Source organism: Myotis daubentonii, chromosome 6 (genome assembly GCF_963259705.1).
Source record: "Myotis daubentonii chromosome 6, mMyoDau2.1, whole genome shotgun sequence".
In the NCBI taxonomy this organism is placed as follows: domain Eukaryota; kingdom Metazoa; phylum Chordata; class Mammalia; order Chiroptera; family Vespertilionidae; genus Myotis; species Myotis daubentonii.
The window spans coordinates 74,392,997-74,413,232 of record NC_081845.1 but is presented as its reverse complement, the minus strand read 5'-3'; the positions used below and the strand labels follow the sequence as shown (position 1 = coordinate 74,413,232).

At 39.6% G+C, this 20,236-nt stretch overlaps 1 protein-coding gene across 20 annotated transcripts in view; it reads right to left on the bottom strand.

Annotated features, from left to right (window-relative positions):
• Positions 1-20,236, bottom strand: part of DST (dystonin) — a 440,752-nt gene that overhangs the window by 241,308 nt on the left and 179,208 nt on the right. For all 20 annotated transcript variants that reach the window (XM_059701312.1, XM_059701317.1, XM_059701314.1 and 17 more), the window contains one exon: positions 16,164-16,225. In XM_059701312.1, coding sequence (XP_059557295.1) covers positions 16,164-16,225 — 62 coding nt within the window. The remainder of the gene's footprint in view (positions 1-16,163; positions 16,226-20,236) is intronic.

Below are 20,236 nucleotides of genomic sequence, written 5' to 3'. Positions count from 1 at the left end.
TATTGACTAAGTATTATATATGTGTCCTTATCCCCCCATTGCCCCCCCAACCCCCCCCCCCCCTCACTTGTGCCCTCACCTCCCTAGTGTCTGTGTCCACTGGTTATGCTTATATGCATGCATACAAGTCTTTTGGTTGATCTCTCCCCCTTCCCCCCACCCTCCCCTGCCTTCAAGAGGGCATTATTCTTATCACTGCTTCACAGATGCGAAAACAAAGGCTTTGAGAGGTTCAAGGTCACACCTCTAATAAGTAGTCATGGCCGGTACTCTTCAACATCACACTGTACCACCCTCCCTGGGTTCCAACATACAGTGAGGGGAGAGGCTGTGAAAAGTGGGAACAGCTTAGAAAATCTGACCACTGGGGCAGACTCCAAGCATGACTAGCTTATTCCCACGCTGGCCTTCCCATCCATAACTGACTGCCCATTCATAACTGACTCTCTTCTGGAATCTGTCTGAAATCCCCAGAGATTTATTTTCCAGCAGAAGGGCTAGAGTGCTCTATCATCTACAGACTTCAGTGAATTAGGTTCCCCTCAGAGTTTCCCATCAAGCTTTGCTCCTGATCCTACATGAGACCAGCTGCGCTGGGAGTCCAAAATGGGATATGAACACACTGGAAAAGAAAGTATCTTAGGAGGACAGACACATGCCCTGGGCCCTTGAGAGGGAAAAAAGGGAGTGAGTCTAAGGAAAGATAGAGAAATGGGAGTGAGGTTTGAAACTTAAAATCTACTTGGGGATGGGGAGGGGACCACTCTTTCTCCCCTAGGAAATTATGGCTCCTTGATCTCAGGACTTAACATCCATAAAATAGGATATGCATTAAATAAGATCTAGTGGGTTAGCCTGAGAACAAGGCCAGCATTATAATATATGTCAACCACATAGGGAAATGACTTACCAAAGTCCCTCCCCATTTATATCTCAAGGACTCTACATACATAGCAGCAAAAACTGACCTTATAATGAACACTGTGGACTCCTTAAAATGTATGTGAAAAAAATAGTACTATATTTCCATGACAACTTTAAAAAAAATCACAAACAAGAATACTTGAATAATTTTAATAGGAAATTCTTTAAGCAAACATTGATATCAGAATATGTTAGTAATGTAAATCAACAGTACAGTGCCATCAAACTTTTATTTCAGCATTTTTAGAAGTCTGCAACAGTTTTCCCAGCCTCAGCACCTTTGAAGTCATTCCCTTTCCCTTTTCCACAACATAGAAATTTCTTCTCGACTATATTAAGATCAACTGACTCTGTTGCATGGGCAATAGCTTCCAAACTCCTGGGCAAGTCCAACATGACCCAGGGCTACCTTTGACACCCTGGCCATTTTCATTATCAAATTCTCCCTCTGCCGGGCATGGCTCTCTCATCCCTCTCCGATTACTGGCTCCCAAGTCCTTTGCTACTTGCCTTCCTCTGTCAGGTCCCTTTGAAAGGAATCTCTGAATTCTCCCTCAGATTTGCAGCACAGTGAACTCTGACTAGGGTCTGGGAAACAGTTTTCTGTTTGCTTCTATGGGAAGAAATGTTTTAGAAAGTATTTTCAAAGAAACCTGACTGCACCCTCATGATGGGATTCAGGACACACTAGCCCAATAAATGGCCCTTCAACATATTAAATATTTCAGCTGGAGGAATTTGGGCAGTAGCATGTGCTAGAGAGACCCTCCGCCTCCTCCCGACCTCCTGCTGAAGGCAGTTCATAAGACCCTCTTGTGAGACGTGCCCTCCCTGTACCTGTGGGAAGGAGCACCCTTACCTCCACAGGTGGAGACATGCTGAGAATCCAAACAAACAGGCTTTGCTGAGTTTTCTCCCCTTGCCTCATACGCTTTTGTGCTTTCACATTTTCCATGACTTCCACTCTAATTCAAATCTAGTATTAGCACACTCAGGTTTAACCCTTTCTTCTGGTCTTCAAATTCCCATAAAACTTTTATTAAGTATATTTGTATGTTTTTCTCTTGTTAATCTGTCTTTTGTATAAAGCCCAGCCAAGAACCTCAAAGGGTAGAAGAAAAATATTTTTTATCCCCCTGCAAGGAGTAAGACTGCAGAGAATCTAATTTTAATATATTATTAGAGAATTTCCAAGGGAGAAGAATCTAGCTATAGGCAATATTCTTCTACATTCTGAATGGATGAAAATAAGCAGTGAACTTAATTTATAGCTTTAGATAAATAAATTAATCTCGTCTATGAATATGAGTAAACTTTCTAGTACCTAGCCACAAATGGAGAAACAATATACAATGGAAAGGGGTCAGAAGGATGGATCCTAAGTCTGGCCCAGGCCATCATGACCTGTTTAATGACTTGGGGCCTCACTCTCTACACCTGTTATGAAATAGGTCTTTTCAGCTTTAAAAGAAGGAAGTTGTCCTAAATTTATTTTTCCTACAGATTAACTTTTATGTCGCTCCTACCAAAGTAACCCTTTCAGTTCCCCATCACAGTGGTTATAGTTCTATATCATAAACCAAGGGGGAAAGTTTCGTTTGGTTTCACATTCATTCACTGAGCAACACATTTCTTAGTATGGTTTGAGGAATACAGCAGCGTATTAGACACTATGGTAGGCACTGGAGATGCACTGTGTAATAAGACAGACACAGCTCCATCCCCTAGCTTAGTCTAGTATTAAATAACAGGGCAGTGTTCCGCTTTAATGAGCCTACTACAGATGCAGACACTTCTGATATGAAGGCCTACACAACATGATTTAGAATGTTAACAACACTGATCAAAAAGTAATGTTTTTCTTCTTTGAAAATGCCTTAGTCGGTACCTTTCTCCAGCTAAAACAATGACCTTCAGGAATGCTGCCTGACTTCTTCAGATACTTTTATCTATATCTCTAAATTCGTGTAAAGTAAATTGATTAGAGAAGAATGTAAATAAAAATTTATGGCCATATAATGAGTCGGAGCCAAAACAGAAAAGACTTAAAATAAGCAGAATGCTGCTGAGAGAACTTAGACCTGAGTAAAGCAACATATTGCTTTTTTTCCCCCATACTTCTCTGTCTTTGTTTCTTTTTTTCCTTTTCTTTTTTTGTCTTTGTTTCTTTTTTGATCATTAAACTGTCTTTCTTTGTGGCATGATATGGTGGTGAGACATAGTTTTCTGTAGAGCCAGAAAAACCAAGAACTAAATCTTAGCCCCGCCACATTCTAGCGACTTCATGCTGGATTAACTCATTCACTTCAATAAATGGTAGTGATGGTGAAGGCAGCAATTAAGATAATTATGAATAAGGAAATCAAAAAGAAGAAAAGTTATAACTGACCACAAGATGGAACTAAAGTTATCTGATTATATTACTCCTAACATTTTGGTATTCTTAGTCCGGTAAAATATTGAAATAGTGAAAAGTAAAAAGTGAAATAGTGAAAAGGTAGTTCACTATTTTGTCAACAAACACTAAAATCACTTGTAATTATTTAAACAACTCAATATTTACTCAACTTCCATTCTATATAAATAAACATGCTCAGTGTTTTTCAAAAATGTTACTGTCATAAAAGTCTGTAAACAGGCTACAAACCTGTTCCTGATGAACGCAGGTCAGAGAGACATGACAACTAAATGCAATACCTGATTCCAAACTGGACCCTGCACTGAGGATGCTTGGATATGTTTTTTATATGAGCTTAAATCTTCAAACCTGGAAATTATCCAACCATCTTCTCTTTGTATCAAATAAACCCAAAACTCAACTTCCCTACCCATTTGAGGGGAATAGTTGATTACCAAATCAACTATTTTTTCACATTTATAAAAACCAGATTTGCAAGATTTGCTTTTAAATTCTACACTTGGGGTCTTTAATAAAAGATTTCCCCTAAAGAGCTTTTAACCCTGCCTCTACTACATACACAATTATCTCTTATACCTTCTGGACACTTTCATTAAAATGTATTGTCATAGCCCCAGCTGGTTTGGCTCAGCGGACAGAGCATCAGCCTGTGGACTGAAGGGTCCTGGGTTCGATTCCAGTCAAGGGCACATGCCCAGGTTTCAAGCTCGATCCCCAATAGGGGGCATGCAGTAGACAACCGATCAATGATTCACTCTCATCATTGATGTTTCTGTCTCACTCTTCCTCTCCCTTCCTCTCTGAAATCAATCAATACACACACACACACACACACACACACACACACATATTCACTAGAGGCCCGGTGCACTAAATTCATGCACTGGGGGCAGGTGTCCCCTCAGCCCAGCCTGCACCCTCTTGCAGTCTGGGAGCCCTCGGGGGATGTCTGACTAACTTGGGAGTGGGCCTAAATCGGTGGTCGGACATCTTTAGCGCTGCCGCAGAGGCGGGAGAGGCTCCCACCACCACCACCATAGCTGCGCTCCCGTCATGAGCCCAGCTTCTGGCTGAGCAGTGCTCCCCCTGTGGGAGTGCACTGACCACCAGGGGGAAGCTCCTGCATTGAGTGTCTGCCCCCTGGTGGTCAATGCGTGTCATAGCAACCGGTTCCTCTGCTGTTTGGTCAATTTGCATATTAGCCTTTTATTATATAGGATATTTTAAAATGTATTGTCATAAACTAAACAAAATATTCTGGATGTGGCTTAACCAGTGAACAGTACAAAAGAGCTATGGACTCTCAGCTTTAGTAAGACAGCCTGAGACTGCCTTCAGGTGTACCACTGTTGCAAATCTGAGGTCAACAAACCCCCCAGGTCTCATCGCATGAATGACTGCTATGCTAGACCTGCTGTATCCTACAGACAGATCAGTATGCCTTCTCTAACTTCATCCAAGTATCTGCTACAAAATAAAGGGGGAAATGAAGAGTGACCCCTGGGGAGGTCAGTGATCACCTCTCTGTAGGTCCACTCATTTAGCATACACACTGCTATTATGTGAAGACACACAGTCATGTCATGGAATTCACATTTAGTTCCTTAATACCTATCTATGTTTGAAAGTCAAGGTTCTTCCCAAAATGCCAGTTATATGATGATGCTCTTGCCCACAAAAACTCCCAACAATATCCTAACCAATCATATCTGTTTATTACCTGGCTTACCATTTTTAATTTTATTATCTTATCCCCTCTGTGCCCTCTTCCACCTCCACCCACTCCCCCAATGCCCTACAATCATCACATTCTTGTCCATGTCCATGAGTTCTCTCTCTTTTTTTTTTTTTCTCAATCCCTCCACCCTCCACCCTCCAACATCTAACCCCACAAAGCTGTCTGCCTACTCTCTGTGAGTTAGTCTCTATTTTGCTTGGTAGTTCAGTTTGTTCATTAAATTCCATATCTGAGTGAAATCATATGGTACTTATCTTTCTCTGACTGGTTTATTTCACTTAGCATAATGTTCTCCAAGTCCATCCATTCTGTTGCAAAGGGTAAAAATTTTTCCTTCTGGCTTCATCATTTCCTCTCCAACCTGAGGTTCTCCCAGCAAGCCCTGTAGTCCAGTGCATCAGGATCAGTGTGCCCACCTACCCACTCCCACCTGCCCCCTCCTTTGCATCCTGCTTAAGTAAGCTTCCCTGGCCTGGCATAGCCCCTGACTTCTCAGAGCCACCCAAGTCTCCCGGCTCTGACCTCTTAAAACCCTTGTTGTTTGCCATTAAAACCCTTGTTGTTTGCCTCTTAAAACCATTGTTGCATGTTATCCTATGCTACCCTGCATATGTGTTTAATGGTTTAAACATATGTATTTTTAATATCTCAAACCAAACAGCAAGTTCTGTGAAAACAGAATACTTCCCAAACTGTATTTCAAATGCAGCCCTGATTATAGTAGAAGTTCAACTCAACCCTACTGAAGGGCAAGCATCGCATTATTCTTTTTTTTATTGATGAGAAATTTACCACCAAGAAATCATTATTCTTTATGATGCCAAGACATTTAGAAGTTTTCAATCCCAAGCTACTATTTATCTACAGAATAATTTCACACTCTTCTATATATCTCATACTATCTTAAAATTGTCTAGATTACCAAATCAACTATTTTTTCACATTTATAAAAACCAGATTTGCAAGGTTTGCTTTTAAATTCTACACTTGGGGTCTTTAATAAAACATTTCCCCTAAAAAGCTTTTAACCCTGCCTGTATTACGTACACAACTATCTCTTATACCATAAGAGAAATAACTTAAACACTAAATCCCATTTGTGAAGATATCAGACCAATGTCCAAATGTTAAGCTCAGCTTTCCCCTTCAGCTTTAATCATGCAACTTGAAATTGATCCCTTAGTAGAGCAAGCAAAAAATCTAGAGTCAGGCAGGCTGTGATGTAATTTTCCTTAGATTGTTGTCCAATATACAAAATATTGTGTAATTTCCCTTAACTTTATTTTCCACACAAATCCTGAGAATTACTAGCTGAATAACCTTAGGAAATTATGGAACCTCTCTGTGCATTAGTTTCATCATTTGTAACAAAGGAATAATAATACTAGTCAGGACCTGTCCATAAAGATTGTTATGAGAATTAAGTATATTAAGACATAAAAGTGACAGATCCTAGCACATGATGGATCCTGGCAATTATTTCACATGATTACCTGTGAAATAATATTAGCAGCTATTATGAATATCGGTATTAATACTGTAAAGCGCCTAGCATACAGTAGGGGTACAGCAAAAGACAGCTGCTATTATTTTCTAAACCATATTTGAGTATTTGTTGGTTATACCAAGTGGAACTGATGGTTAATTATAATATTTATCCATTTATCTATGTCAGGGGTTCTACAGACGTGGCCCAGGTTCAACAGCATCAGCGTTTTGTTAGAAACACAATTTCCTGGAACTTGTGAGAAATGGAAAATTTCAGGCCTCACCCCAGGATCTAGTGAATCAGAAGCCCTTCAGGTGGGGCCAGCAATCTATGTTTAATTTAAATTTTAAAAATTTTAATGGACTTTAAGTCTTTAAAATTTAAAGTAAGGTTTTCTTCATTTTTTTTTTTTTATTGTTGACAGTATTACAGATGTCCCTCATTTCTTCTCCCTTTGCCTCCTTCCACTCAACTCCCGCCCCACCCCAGGCCTTCCCTACACTACTGTCTATGTCAGTGGTTCTCAACCTTCCTAATGCCGCGACCCTTTAATACAGTTCCTCATGTTGTGGTGACCCCCAACCTTAAAATTATTTTCGTTGCTACTTCATAACTGTAATGTTGCTACTGTTATGAATCGTAATGTAAGTATCTGATATGCAGGATGTATTTTCATGGTTACAAAATGAACATAATTAAAGCATAGTGATTAATCACAAAAACAATACGTAATTATATATGTGTTTTCCGATGGTCTTAGACGACCCCTGTGAAAGGGTCGCGACCCACAGGTTGAGAACCGCTGGTCTATGTCCACTGTTTCTGCATATCTGCATATGTTATTTTAACAAGCCCTCCGAGTGAATCTGATGTAGCTGACGCTTAAGAAACCCTCATGTAAGTTTAAAGTCTTTAAAATATATCTTATTTGCAGATTTTAAGAACCAAAACACCGCATTCTACTTTCAGAAGAGGTCTTCTCCATCAGCCCTTTACAAAGCCAGTGCTTCAGAAATTCTCCTATTTCATCGGTGCCCACAGATGTAAAATTACTCGGTAACAAATAGAGCTTTTTTGTATCCCCTAAAAGTTATCACTGTGTTCTCAGCCTGGGGATTTACATTTCCTTCCAGATACCAAGTCAGAAAAGAAAGAATGGTGTGACTGGTTCAGAGGAGCCATGAAGTCACTGACTTTTCAATGCGGGCAAAGGATATCTCTGCCATGAGTAAATTAAGCTTTCCAAGGACATGATGGAACAGAGAAAAAAACCTGATAGTCAGTTGGGTGTTTCCCATGTGGTAACAGAGCAGATTACTAACAAGCAGGGCGTGGTTCAATACTGGAACCCGGGGCCTCTTTCTCTCCAAATGCATTTAGGTATCAATAAAATAAATTTAAAAATTCAGACCAAATATCCTATTACACAATGTTAAGGAATAAATTTACAATATAGCTAACCGGTGCTGAAGAAAACACTTCTATATGAAAAGGGGCCACATACTGAACCTGACAAGCTCAGGGGAGACCATCGTGGCAGTCGTTCAAACTCAGAGACCTAAAATCACCACAAAGGATGGTCTGAAATTAAAAATTTTTAACTAAAAGCAGTTTATGGTGGGTAGTCATGTCCTAGGCCAGTGATGGCGAACCTATGACACGCGTGTCAGAGGTGATACACGAACTCATTTTTTTGGTTGATTTTTCTTTGTTAAATGGCACTTAAATATATAAAATAAATATCAAAAATATAAATCTTTGTTTTACTATGGTTGCAAATATCAAAAAATTTCTACATGTGACACGGCACCAGAGTTAAGTTAGGGTTTTTCAAAATGCTGACATGCCGAGCTCAAAAGGTTCGCCATCACTGTCCTAGGCCAATTTCTTCCATGACAAAGTTCAACCTTTGCCTAAACTAAGTCTATCTCTTGTCTTTTTGCATCTACGATAACATATCGTTGGAATGTCAAAGTAGTTTTCCTTTTCCCAGACCCCTCAAAGCACAAGCGCTGCTCTGTGGAGACCATAAATCAACTCATTGTTATTGAGTTAATCACTGACAGTTAACTATCCTGTACCCACTTATGTAAAAGAAGCACGTGTCTATCACTTTACTTTTTATCCAATCCCAGAGGTTCCCCCCACCCCCCCACCCCACACCCCCCACATCCCCCGCTTTGCTTTCCCCTGCCTCCCTAACCTGTCACCCATGGATTCCATGTAACCCACCTAGTCTCCTCCTCTGATTGTGATGTATAAAATAAGGTGCAAAACTGCCATTCTCCAGAGCATTATCTCAGCCTGCTGAGATTTTGCTTTCGGGCAATTGTTGACAGTTTGGCTCAAATTATCTCAAAAATTCTCTATAGGTTTGAATGTTTCTCACGTTGAACATCCATTATCAATTGCCAGTTAGATGGTCCAACTCAAGGAAAGACCATTATATGGACTTCTTCAGATTCTAATATTCTCCTAAAAATCACTTATCACCTTAAATTATTCCTTTTGAATACAGCCTCTAGGATGGCTCAAGTTTTAATTCTGAGTCCAAGTAAACAATTTAAAAGGAATCTTCTTATCTTTAAAATGTTTCCAAAAACAGAGGGTTTCCTTCCTTCCTTCTTCTTTTTTTTTTTTTTTTCTGAGAACAAGGTAAAAGCTAAATCATAGGTACTTAAATTTAAATCTTAGGTGCCTTACAAATTTCTAGACAAGACAGAATTGCATGTGACCAGTAATTAAAACTAAATAGTTATGTAAGACACTCCAGTTTCTAAAGTAGAACGGGTATAAACTAATATTGTACATAATAAAATAATGTTCTCAATGTTATATTTTAGAACATTTCTCTGGGTAAAATTTAGCTAACCGAAGTCACAGTTATTTTTAAGAACAATCAGCTCATGATTCAGTACAATAATTAAAATTATGCTAAGGAATGGTACATAATGTTACTGACACCAATGGTTTACCTAGCAACCATAATTTGCGAGGTAAACAATTGGTCTACTCAGTGTGTGAAGAGACTTGTGGAGGCAGCAGACCTGAATGCATTAACCGGGCTTTATTCTTAAAAGGACTCTGCAGAATGACGAAATCAAAAGGAAAGCATTCTTGTCAGAACAACCAGTTTAAGGACAGGCTTAGTCATACAACTGAAATACCAGAACACTAAAATTTAAATACCTTTGGAAAAAAGCCAAAGACTTCTGCTCACCAACAATTCTAAGTTTTAATTAAGCATCTGTTCAGTTTAAACGAATGTAATTTTAGCTCTGATACATTTAAAGGCTACATTAATTTTTTTTCTGGAGAAAATCTATAATAAAAAACCCTAACCCATACAGTGTATATTTTAAGGAACTAATGTTTACCCATACGGACATAATAGTAACTTAAGCAATCATTTAAAACCCCACAACATTTACTTTTCTCAGTCATATAATCCTTTAAAATCCACCATGCCAGATTCGGCCCCTAGGCACTGGATGTGTGCTATTTACAGCTGCATAAATCCTAATTTCCTAAGTCACGGTGATTAAAAAGCGAATAGTTGAAACTCTGAGGTAGAGAAAAGTAAACACAAGCTCCTAACCAGGGGCAGCCTGCTGGCAGACCTGCAACATCCCAGTCACAGAGCAATCAAACGCAGCGCAGTCGTGCTTCCGACCCACGCTCTCGTGTCCTGACTACTAGGGCAGCCCTACCAGTGAGCAGCCGTGGCGAGTTTCCCCTCCTATTAAATAGGGGACTCGAACAGGAGGATCTGGGAGATGCCCTCTAAGGGTGAATCTAAGTAAAACGACAACTGAGGACCCAAAGCTGCCAAACTTTCAGAACCTTCAGCATCTTCAGTCTTCATGGACGCCCCTCGGAGAGGGGAGTGTGTGGGAAAAGAGGAGTAAGTGAAAAAGGTCTTTGGGCCCCAAGATCCACCTATAAGTGACTAGGAAGGGGTGCGCTCGGAGCGGGGACTACTAAAGTAATTCTTCAGTATCTCAGCAGGACTCTAAGGCAAGGGGGCAACAGGCCAGTCTAGCTCCTCAATAGATTCTAAGCCCCAAACTCCAGCTTTTCCTAAAGTGAATAAACTAAAAGGGAGAGCCCGTTAGACAAGAAAAGGGATTTGGATAACAGAGGCAGAAGGGCACCCAAGGCAACCTATGCCCACTTCACTGTTTTGTCTGAAGCCATCCAGGTCCGCCTACTCTATACCACAAGCTCTCATTGACAAAGTGCTTACCACATGCAAAGTGCCACGCTTTATGCTTAGATGGATTATGTCATTTAAATCCTCACAGTAACCTATCTTTGCCACCATTTTACAGGTGAGAGACTAAGGTTAATGTCACACAAATGATAAACTGCAAAGACACAGCTTCCTGTCTCCCGAACCTCTTGCTGCCTCTCATCTTTGCCTTACATGTCAGACTGTTAACCCCGTAGGAGAACTCTGCTCAAAGGCAATTTGGTCCAAGTTAGCAAAAAAAAAAAAAAAAATCATATATATATATATATATATCTCCAATATGCAAAGTGTCCCCTGGAGTTTGACCAGATCAGGAGTTCAATCACTCGCTATGATGTGCGCTGACCACCAGGGGGCGACGTGAAACAAAGGAAGGTCCCGGCTGGCAGCCAGAAGGCCCCGATCTGGCTGGGCCTAGGGACCCTACCCTTGCATGAATTTCATGCACGGAGCCTCTAGTACAGCGGTTCTCAACCTGTGGGTCACGACCCCTTTGGGGGTCGAACGACCCTTTCACAGGGGTCACCTAAGACCATCAGAAAACACATATATAATTACATATTGTTTTTGTGATTAATCACTATGCTTTAATTATGTTCAATTTGTAACAATGAAATTGGGGGTCACCACAACATGAGGAACTGTATTAAAGGGTCGCAGCATTAGGAAGGTTGAGAACCACTGCTCTAGTACTATTTATAAAATGAAACAGAAAAATCCAATGAAGAAAAGTCTGTTCTGGGATGATACTCTCAATCACCTCACTGCCCAGAAAAGCAGAACTATATCAAATTCTCCCTGGGGCCTTAAAGAGGGTGGGAAAAAAAGGGAATAATTAAAAGACATTAAATTAACATAAATAAAATAAATTAACAATTTAGAAAGGGGAAAATTTTTGTAGTTGTTGTTAACCCTCACCCGAGGATATTTTTTTTCCGTAGACTTTTAGAGAGCGTGAGGGAGGCGGGGGAGAGAAACACCAATGTGAGAGAGACACATTGATTGGTTGCCTACCGTGCACCCAGACTGGGGCCAAGGATAGAACCTGCAACCCAGGTACATGGGGAAATTTTTAAAAATTATTTCAAAAAATGGGGAATACATCCCTAGCCCAAGTCAGCACTGCTAGACAGCTAAGCCTTGGGCAGAGCCCATTGATCTGGCCCCTTAGGAATGTCCCACTCAAGCTGTGAGAGAGGTGCCCTTAGTGTACAAGGCAATAAGTCCTCCCTTTTTTTCCCCTCCTCCCCCCTCCTTCGTCCTCTCTCTCTTTTCTCCTCTAACCTCCTTTTTCCTCCCTCCTTCCCCCATGGTTTAAGGACTACTTGTGACTATAGTTAAAACTGATAAAACAGAGAATATACACAACATCATTCAAATTTTATCTAAATGATTTTATTCCCACTTTCTTCTCTCCTTACCCATCAATTACTCTTTCACTTTATTGACATTTTTCTTTGTCATCCCTTTCCCTTAACATGTATATGTCAAGATGCCCATTTTATTGAAAACTTCAAATAACACACTTTTCATTAATTAAAAAGAAATACAGTAAGGCAAGAAAGATAAGAGACCTGTTCCTCTCCTTTCTCTGTTTCTCCATGAATATGTTCAATATATTAAGAAAATCAAGAAAGAACAAATATTTCTTTCAAATATTTGGATTTTTTAATCTAAAATTCATATACTTACTTTCTCTTTCTCACTAACTGGATTATGACCAAATGGGCACCTACAACAAAAGTGTCCAACATGCCCTTTACTGAGACAAGACGAGGTTGACTATCCTTCTATTATCCCTTGGGTGAAACCAGGAAACGATTGCATGAAGGATGAACTTACTCTGATTAACTAATAACAAGCTTCAGTAGCCTGGTACCCCAAAATGTTTGGGGATATTTAATTATTTTTCATCAGTTGAGGTTAATGCTGTAACTTCTAGACTTAAAAGGATTAAAAATTAAAAACTATGCTCTCACATATTTGAGTTTTGTGCCATAAATTTCAATGCATAAGTCTTAAGATTATAAGAAAAGGCCACCTGAGCTGACTCTAGAACAAAACAGAACAGGAATGTAAGCAGCTAAGAGTGGGAATTAGCCACGACTACATTGTTTAACATTCCCCCTCCCTAGAGTCGCTCATTTAATCAGAGCTCGTTTTAAATTCTGACCTATAACATATGTCAAGAAGGAAATAAGCTAATTTGATTATAACCCTAATCCGTTGGACCGGCATTTATCAATTGGCTATTGTGCCTAAAATATTTATTTGCCCAATTCTTACTCTGTTGCAGCAGGATTAAGACTTCAATCTCTAAGATTTGTTATTTTTTTTTAAAAGAGGTCATGGCCCGGCTGGTGTGGTTCAGTGGTTGAACATCGACCCGTGAACCAAGAGGTCACCAGTTCAATTCCTAATCAGGGCACATGCCCAGGTTGCAACTTCGATCTCCAATAGGGGGCATGCAGGAGGCAGCCAATCAATGTTTCTTTCTTATTGATGTTTCTATCTCTCTATCCCTTTCCCTTCCTCTCTCTCTAAAATCAATAAAAACAGATTTAAAAAAAAAGTCACAGATACATACAGACTGAAGATAAAAGGATAGAAAAAGATATTCAATGAAAAATAGAAATAAATTTTTAAAAGCTGGGGTAGCAATACTCATACCAGACAAAACAGACTTTAAAACAAAGTCTATAAGATAAGACAAAGAAGAACCCAGCAATTCCCCTGGGCACTCACCTGAAGAAAATGAAATACTAGCCCTAGCCAGTTTGGCTCAGTGGATAGAGGGCTGAAAAGTCCTGGGTTGGATTCCGGTCAAGGGCACATGCCTGGTTGCAGGCTCGATCCCCAGTAGGGGGCGTGCAGGAGGCAGCCAACCAATGATTCTCATCATTGATGTCTCTCTCTCTCTCTCTCCCTCTCCCTTCCACTCTGAAATCAATAAAAACATATTTAAAAAAAAAAAAGATATATGCAGCCCTACGTTTGTTGCAGCATTATTTACAATAGTCATGATATGGAAGCAACTTAGGTGTCCTTTAATAAAGGAATGGACTAGAATATTACTGGAATATTACTCAGCCATGAAAAAAATGAAACTTTGCCATTTCACTTATATGTAGATTCCAAGAAACTAAACAAATGAACAAACAAAACAGACTCACAGATACAGAAAAATGATAGTTGCCAGAGGGTTGGACAGTGGGAGGATGGGCAAAAGGTGAAGGGGATACAGGCATACAAACTTACAGTTATAACATAAATAAGTCATGGGGGTGCAGAGTACAGCATGGGGAATACAGTCAATAATGTCATAATAACTTTGTATGGTGACAGATGATTACTGAATTTTTCATGAACACTTTGTAAGTTACATAAACGTCAAGTCACTATTTGTACACCTGAAACTAGTATAATTTATATATCTACTATATTTTAATGAAAAGAACTTTATATTCCAGAATAAAATTTTCAGGAAAAGAGGTCACACTTTCCAGGTAGATCAGGATTTGAACCCTTGCTGCCTGAGTCTGAGGTTATGTGTAACTACTAAATTAAACACCTTGGAGGGTTGTCAGAATGACTAAATGGTTCCATGTATACACACAGTAAGAATATTCTTGCCAGCACTGTGATGGGCCCTAGGAGTGAGCAACACAGCTTTTGTGCACAAACAGCTCAACTACTGTTTTGACATTTACAGCAAAGGCAGTCTCCTTATGCTCAATCATCCAATTCATGAAATACCCATAAGATTGGTCTAGTTCTACATGCCTGGCACATAGCAGACCCCCATAGGTAACTACAAAATGCCAGAGCTGTGGTTCCCGTGGGAGTCACCTCATTTGTGCTTCTAGTTCTCTCTAGCTCCACAAATCCACTCATTTGTGACTTGACTACCCACCTGGAAGCATAACAATTACGCCACAGATGACATGGGCAACCGTCTGTAACACACTCATCACCCCCAGATACCCAGCCACCACAAGGACATCTCTTCATCAAAAACCTTGCTTCCCTTAGGTGCACCCCAGAAATGGGAAAATCCTGTCAGAGCCTTCAGCTCCAAAGGTCCCCATCCACCCCCACGCTCACATTGGCCCGTCTCTGCCCTACCCTGTGGAAAAGTCCCACTCGCATTAAGTGCATGGTGCATGTAAGATGAGACAAAGCCTGGGAGAGAGGAGGTAAACGGCTGGCATCCTTCGTTAGAACTCACAGTACATTTCCTCACAAAAGCTGAGGATCTTAACCTTTTCTCTCTTGCCAATGCGCCAGAGGATTCAGCGCCCTGCAGTGACAGCCCCTCCCTGCAGAAGTGAGTCTTCATGAGGGAGGGGGTGGCATGGCCTCCCCGAAGGACATATCGGAATATTGGGAAAGGGTGGTGAGAGGGGGAGACCTAGAACACCTCACAGGTAATTCCGATCTGCCCCCTGGAATGAGAACCGCTTTTATAGAAGGTCATTAGCTGCTATAACATTATTGGGGCCACTCCTATGCTACATGATGGTTCCAATAGGGATTGTAGAATCGCTTAAGAATATAAGCACAATTTAAATAATGTTTCTATGTGAGAAAACTCTTTCCAAGTCCCAAACAACAGACTTAAAACATTACCTACTTCCGATTTGTGACTGACTGTAAAAGGGGGGAGAAAGTGACTAATCGTTAACTGTGAAGTCCTCTGGGTTCTCCAGCTGAGACTCACAGAAGCATTGCAGTGGAATCCAATATCTCCATGAAACTGTACGCAAATTTTGTGTACATCTGTATTTTTCTGGAGAGCTTATATCATATGAGCCATGGCACACAAATAAATATTATTTTAAGAACTGCAGCTATTAACTGCTTCACAGACAGAGAAATGTATATACGTAAGTACCAATTTCTGGGTCGTATTTACAAGATGTAAAATGAGTCTGGACTTCTGTCTCTACAATACACCTTTATTCTCATCTAATCCTCTGGCATCCACATAAATCTGATGCCACAACTTGGTTCAAATCTTGGTGGAGGGGGGAAAAAAATCTTCCAGAGAATTGCAGCTTTCCCATGCCCTAACATATAAATATTGGCGTATTTCTTAAGCAGCTGAGATTTTTTAGAGTCCAATAATAGGTTATCCTAATATCACAGAATGTGCTATAATCACTGGGTACACCTCCATCATCACCCATAGGCCACACACCAAATAATTACAGATGCCTGAAATGCATGTGACTTGCTCTAGAATTTAAACTGGTAAGCTGTGATTCAGGGCTATCCAATCAGTTACTGCACAGTAAAGCATGCAAAACAATTCCACGACGTGAAAGAAATAGAAACTGACCTTCATGAGATGCTGATTTATCCATTTTGTAAACGTTTTCTTTTGAACTTTGTCCCGTTCATCTGCAAGGGGGGGAAAAGACATAAAACAAGGTTGGTAAACTCCATGAATACACTTTAATTGTGATCAAGCATAGAAACAAAAATAAGGTATTCAAAAGAGCACTGTTTAGCGCATTTGCATTTTCTTGTTGAATTCTGGCAGCTGTAGGCTGTCTGTAAGGAAGTGTTAAAGAGCTGTGTTCTATCAGACTGGTCTCTTCCCAGAGCTGTAATTGCCAACATTACTCCTTTAAACAAATGTCCTCTGCATTCTGTAGCATAAGCCCCACTCACCACCACCACCACCACCACCAAGATGTCTAATCTAAGCTTTTCACCTTCAGGTAAGTCCCTGCACTGAACTGCCCAAAGTGTTTCACCAGGTATTACATCCCATTGGGTCTTCACATTCATACGAGAGAGGGGTAGGCAGTTTCATTACCATTTTCAGAAAGAAAGGCTCAGAGAAGTTAAAAGAACTGTCCATGATTATTCAACAAATGGTTTAAAATTGTAATAAAAGACAGGACTGCATTCCGGTCTTCTGGTTTAATTACTAACCATGCTGCTTCTGTCTTAGATGCCCATTTTAAATTGTCTGGTAAAAAAAAATACATCCCACCTAGATCCTCACTACAGAGAGGGATACCGCCCAGTGGCTGCTATAGCCAGGAGGCAGAGACCGTGGGAGACGGCTGCTGATGATGGAAGGAGAAAGACTATTGGAATGCTCTGGTTCATCAAGTTAGTATTTCAAAAGAGAATCTTAATCTTCCAAGGTCTAGAGTGCACATGCAGCACTACACTACTTTCTTCCTCCCTGCGTCTAAGGAGGCAATCCCCTACTTTCTCATTTCCTTCCTTCCTCCTCTCTGTGTCTGGGGACACCTCTCTTTTTCACTGGTCTTCTTTCCTCTCTCACCAGTCCAGACATTCTTGGTCCTTTCCCTAGGGCTCTCTTCATCTCTTCCTTCTCATTCTTTATCCATGAACCTTCTTAAACTATTTTAATGAAACTAAAGTTTCTTTAAAATGTTTGTCCTACTTATTAAAAGTATGTATGTACTTTACAATAATTTAAATATAAACACAAATATAAAAATAAATTAGTTGGGAAACATATCTGTAAGACAAAGGTTATTAATATTAATACCAAAAAAAGAAATTAAAAAATGAACTTCTTAATGTATACAGACATGTAATCCATTGAAAAAAATTAATGCCCACAGGTACTCAACCTCTCTAGCAAATAACAGTAGTAATATAAAATAACACAAATCAAGCTTTCTAACCTATATAATTGTCAAGATTTTAATTTAAAAAATATTGATGAAGCATAACAAAATGCGGAGACAAAGAAACAGGACAAAATTGTCAATGGAAGAAATAGAGTTCAGAACCACACTTTTAAGGTCTCTCAAGAACTGTTTAGAAGCTGCCGATAAACTTAATGAGATCTACACGAAAACTAATAAGACCCTCGATCTTATATTGGGGAACCAACTAGAAATTAAGCACACACAGACTGAAATAACGAATATTATACAGACGCCCAACAGCAGACCAGAGGAGCGCAAGAATCAAGTCAAAGATTTGAAATGCGAGGAAGCAAAAAACATCCAACCGGAAAAGCAAAATGAAAAAAGAATCCAAAAATGCGAGGATAGTGTAAGGAGCCTCTGGGACAGCTTCAAGCGTACCAACATCAGAATTATAGGGGTGCCAGAAGATGAGAGAGAGCAAGATATTGAAAACCTATTTGAAGAAATAATGACAGAAAACTTCCCCCACCTGGTGAAAGAAATGGACTTACAGGTCCAAGAAGCGCGGAGAGCCCCAAACAAAAGGAATCCAAAGAGGACCACACCAAGACACATCATAATTAAAATGCCAAGAGCAAAAGATAAAGAGAGAATCTTAAAAACAGCAAGAGAAAGTAACTCAGTTACCTACAAGGGAATACCCATACGACTGTCAGCTGATTTCTCAACAGAAACTTTGCAGGCCAGAAGGGAGTGGCAAGAAATATTCAAAGTGATGAATACCAAGAAACTACAACCAAGATTACTTTATCCAGCAAAGCTATCATTCAGAATTGAAGGTCAGATAAAGAGCTTCACAGATAAGGAAAAGCTAAAGGAGTTCATCACCACCAAACCAGTATTATATGAAATGCTGAAAGGTATCCTTTAAGAAGAGGAAGAGGAAGAAAAAGGTAAAGATACAAATTATGAACAACAAATATGCATCTATCAACAAGTGAATCTAAGAATCAAGTGAATAAATAATCTGATGAACAGAATGAACTGTTGATTATAATAGAATCAGGGACATAGAAAGGGAATGGACTGACTATTCTTGGGGGGGAAAGGGGTGTGGGAGATGTGGGAAGAGACTGGACAAAAATCGTGCACCTATGGATGAGGACAGTGGGTGGGGAGTGAGGGCAGAGGGTGGGGCGGGAACTGGGAGGAGGGCAGTTATGGGGGGGAAAAAAAAGAGGAACAAATGTAATAATCTGAACAATAAAGATTTAATTTAAAAAAAAAAAAGAAAAAAGAAATGGAATTACAGGTCCAAGAAGCGCGGAGAACCCCAAACAAAAGGAATCCAAAGAGGACCACACCAAGACACATCATAATTAAAATGCCAAGAGCAAAAGATAAAGAGAGAATCTTAAAAACAGCAAGAGAAAGAAACTCAGTTACCTACAAGGGAATACCCATACGACTGTCAGCTGATTTCTCAACAGAAACTTTGCAGGCCAGAAGGGAGTGGCAAGAAATATTCAAAGTGATGAATACCAAGAACCTACAACCAAGATTACTTTATCCAGCAAAGCTATCATTCAGAATTGAAGGTCAGATAAAGAGCTTCACAGATAAGGAAAAGCTAAAGGAGTTCATCACCACCAAACCAGGATTATATGAAATGCTGAAAGGTATCCTTTAAGAAGAGGAAGAGGAAGAAAAAGGTAAAGATACAAATTATGAACAACAAATATGCATCTATCAACAAGTGAATCTAAGAATCAAGTGAATAAATAATCTGATGAACAGAATGAACTGTTGATTATAATAGAATCAGGGACATAGAAAGGGAATGGACTGACTATTCTTGTGGGGGAAAGGGGTGTGGGAGATGTGGGAAAAAAAAAAAATATATTGATGTTGACAAGGAAACAGGGAAAAGACACACACATATATATCGCTAGTGGAAAATTAAACCAGATTTAATTTGGTTTAAATCTTTTGGAGACTACTCAATACTATAACCACTAGTCACATTTGGCTATTTAAGTTTACACCAAAATCGGCCTAAGATATTGGACAATACAGATATAGGATGTTACCACATCACAGAAATTTCTACTAGACATCACTGCTCTAGAGCAATTTGCCACTAAATATCAAAAAGCCTTAAAAATACACACACTCTTTCCCCGCAAATCTACTTCTAAAATTTGGTTGTGTGCAAAATGTATCTATAAGAATATAAATCCTAGTATTTACAATAGCAAAAGAAAAGCTCTGCAAAAAAATATGTGTTCAGGGATCAGAAAATGGTTAAATAAATTTTAGTAAAGCAATTCAATGGTTTGTTCAGATTCAATTTTCTGCCAAGCTACTCAATGATGGCATATTACTCAGAGTTCTTCTATACTTTAAACCAACATGAAAGGGCAGAAGAAGGGATCAAATGAACCTAGTTTGTATTTCATAAGCATTTATTCTCCAAAGTACCTCCTTCAAACCCTTTCTGTTTCCTGCCATCATCAGGGAGAAACAACATCAAAGACATATAAGCATAGCCTATCCTTTGGTCTGTCCATAACAAATTCATTCTGTGCCCCAAACATCCAGTTTACTTCTTGACTTAATTAACACTGGGTGTTAAAAAATTGGAGAAGAGTTTGCAGAAAGCAGACCTACAAGACAGAGGCTTGCTGAATCTGAATATAAATGCCCAGAATTTATGCTAAAATTGTTAATTTTGCCTGATTCCCAATGTAAAATCCCCAGACACTTTGCT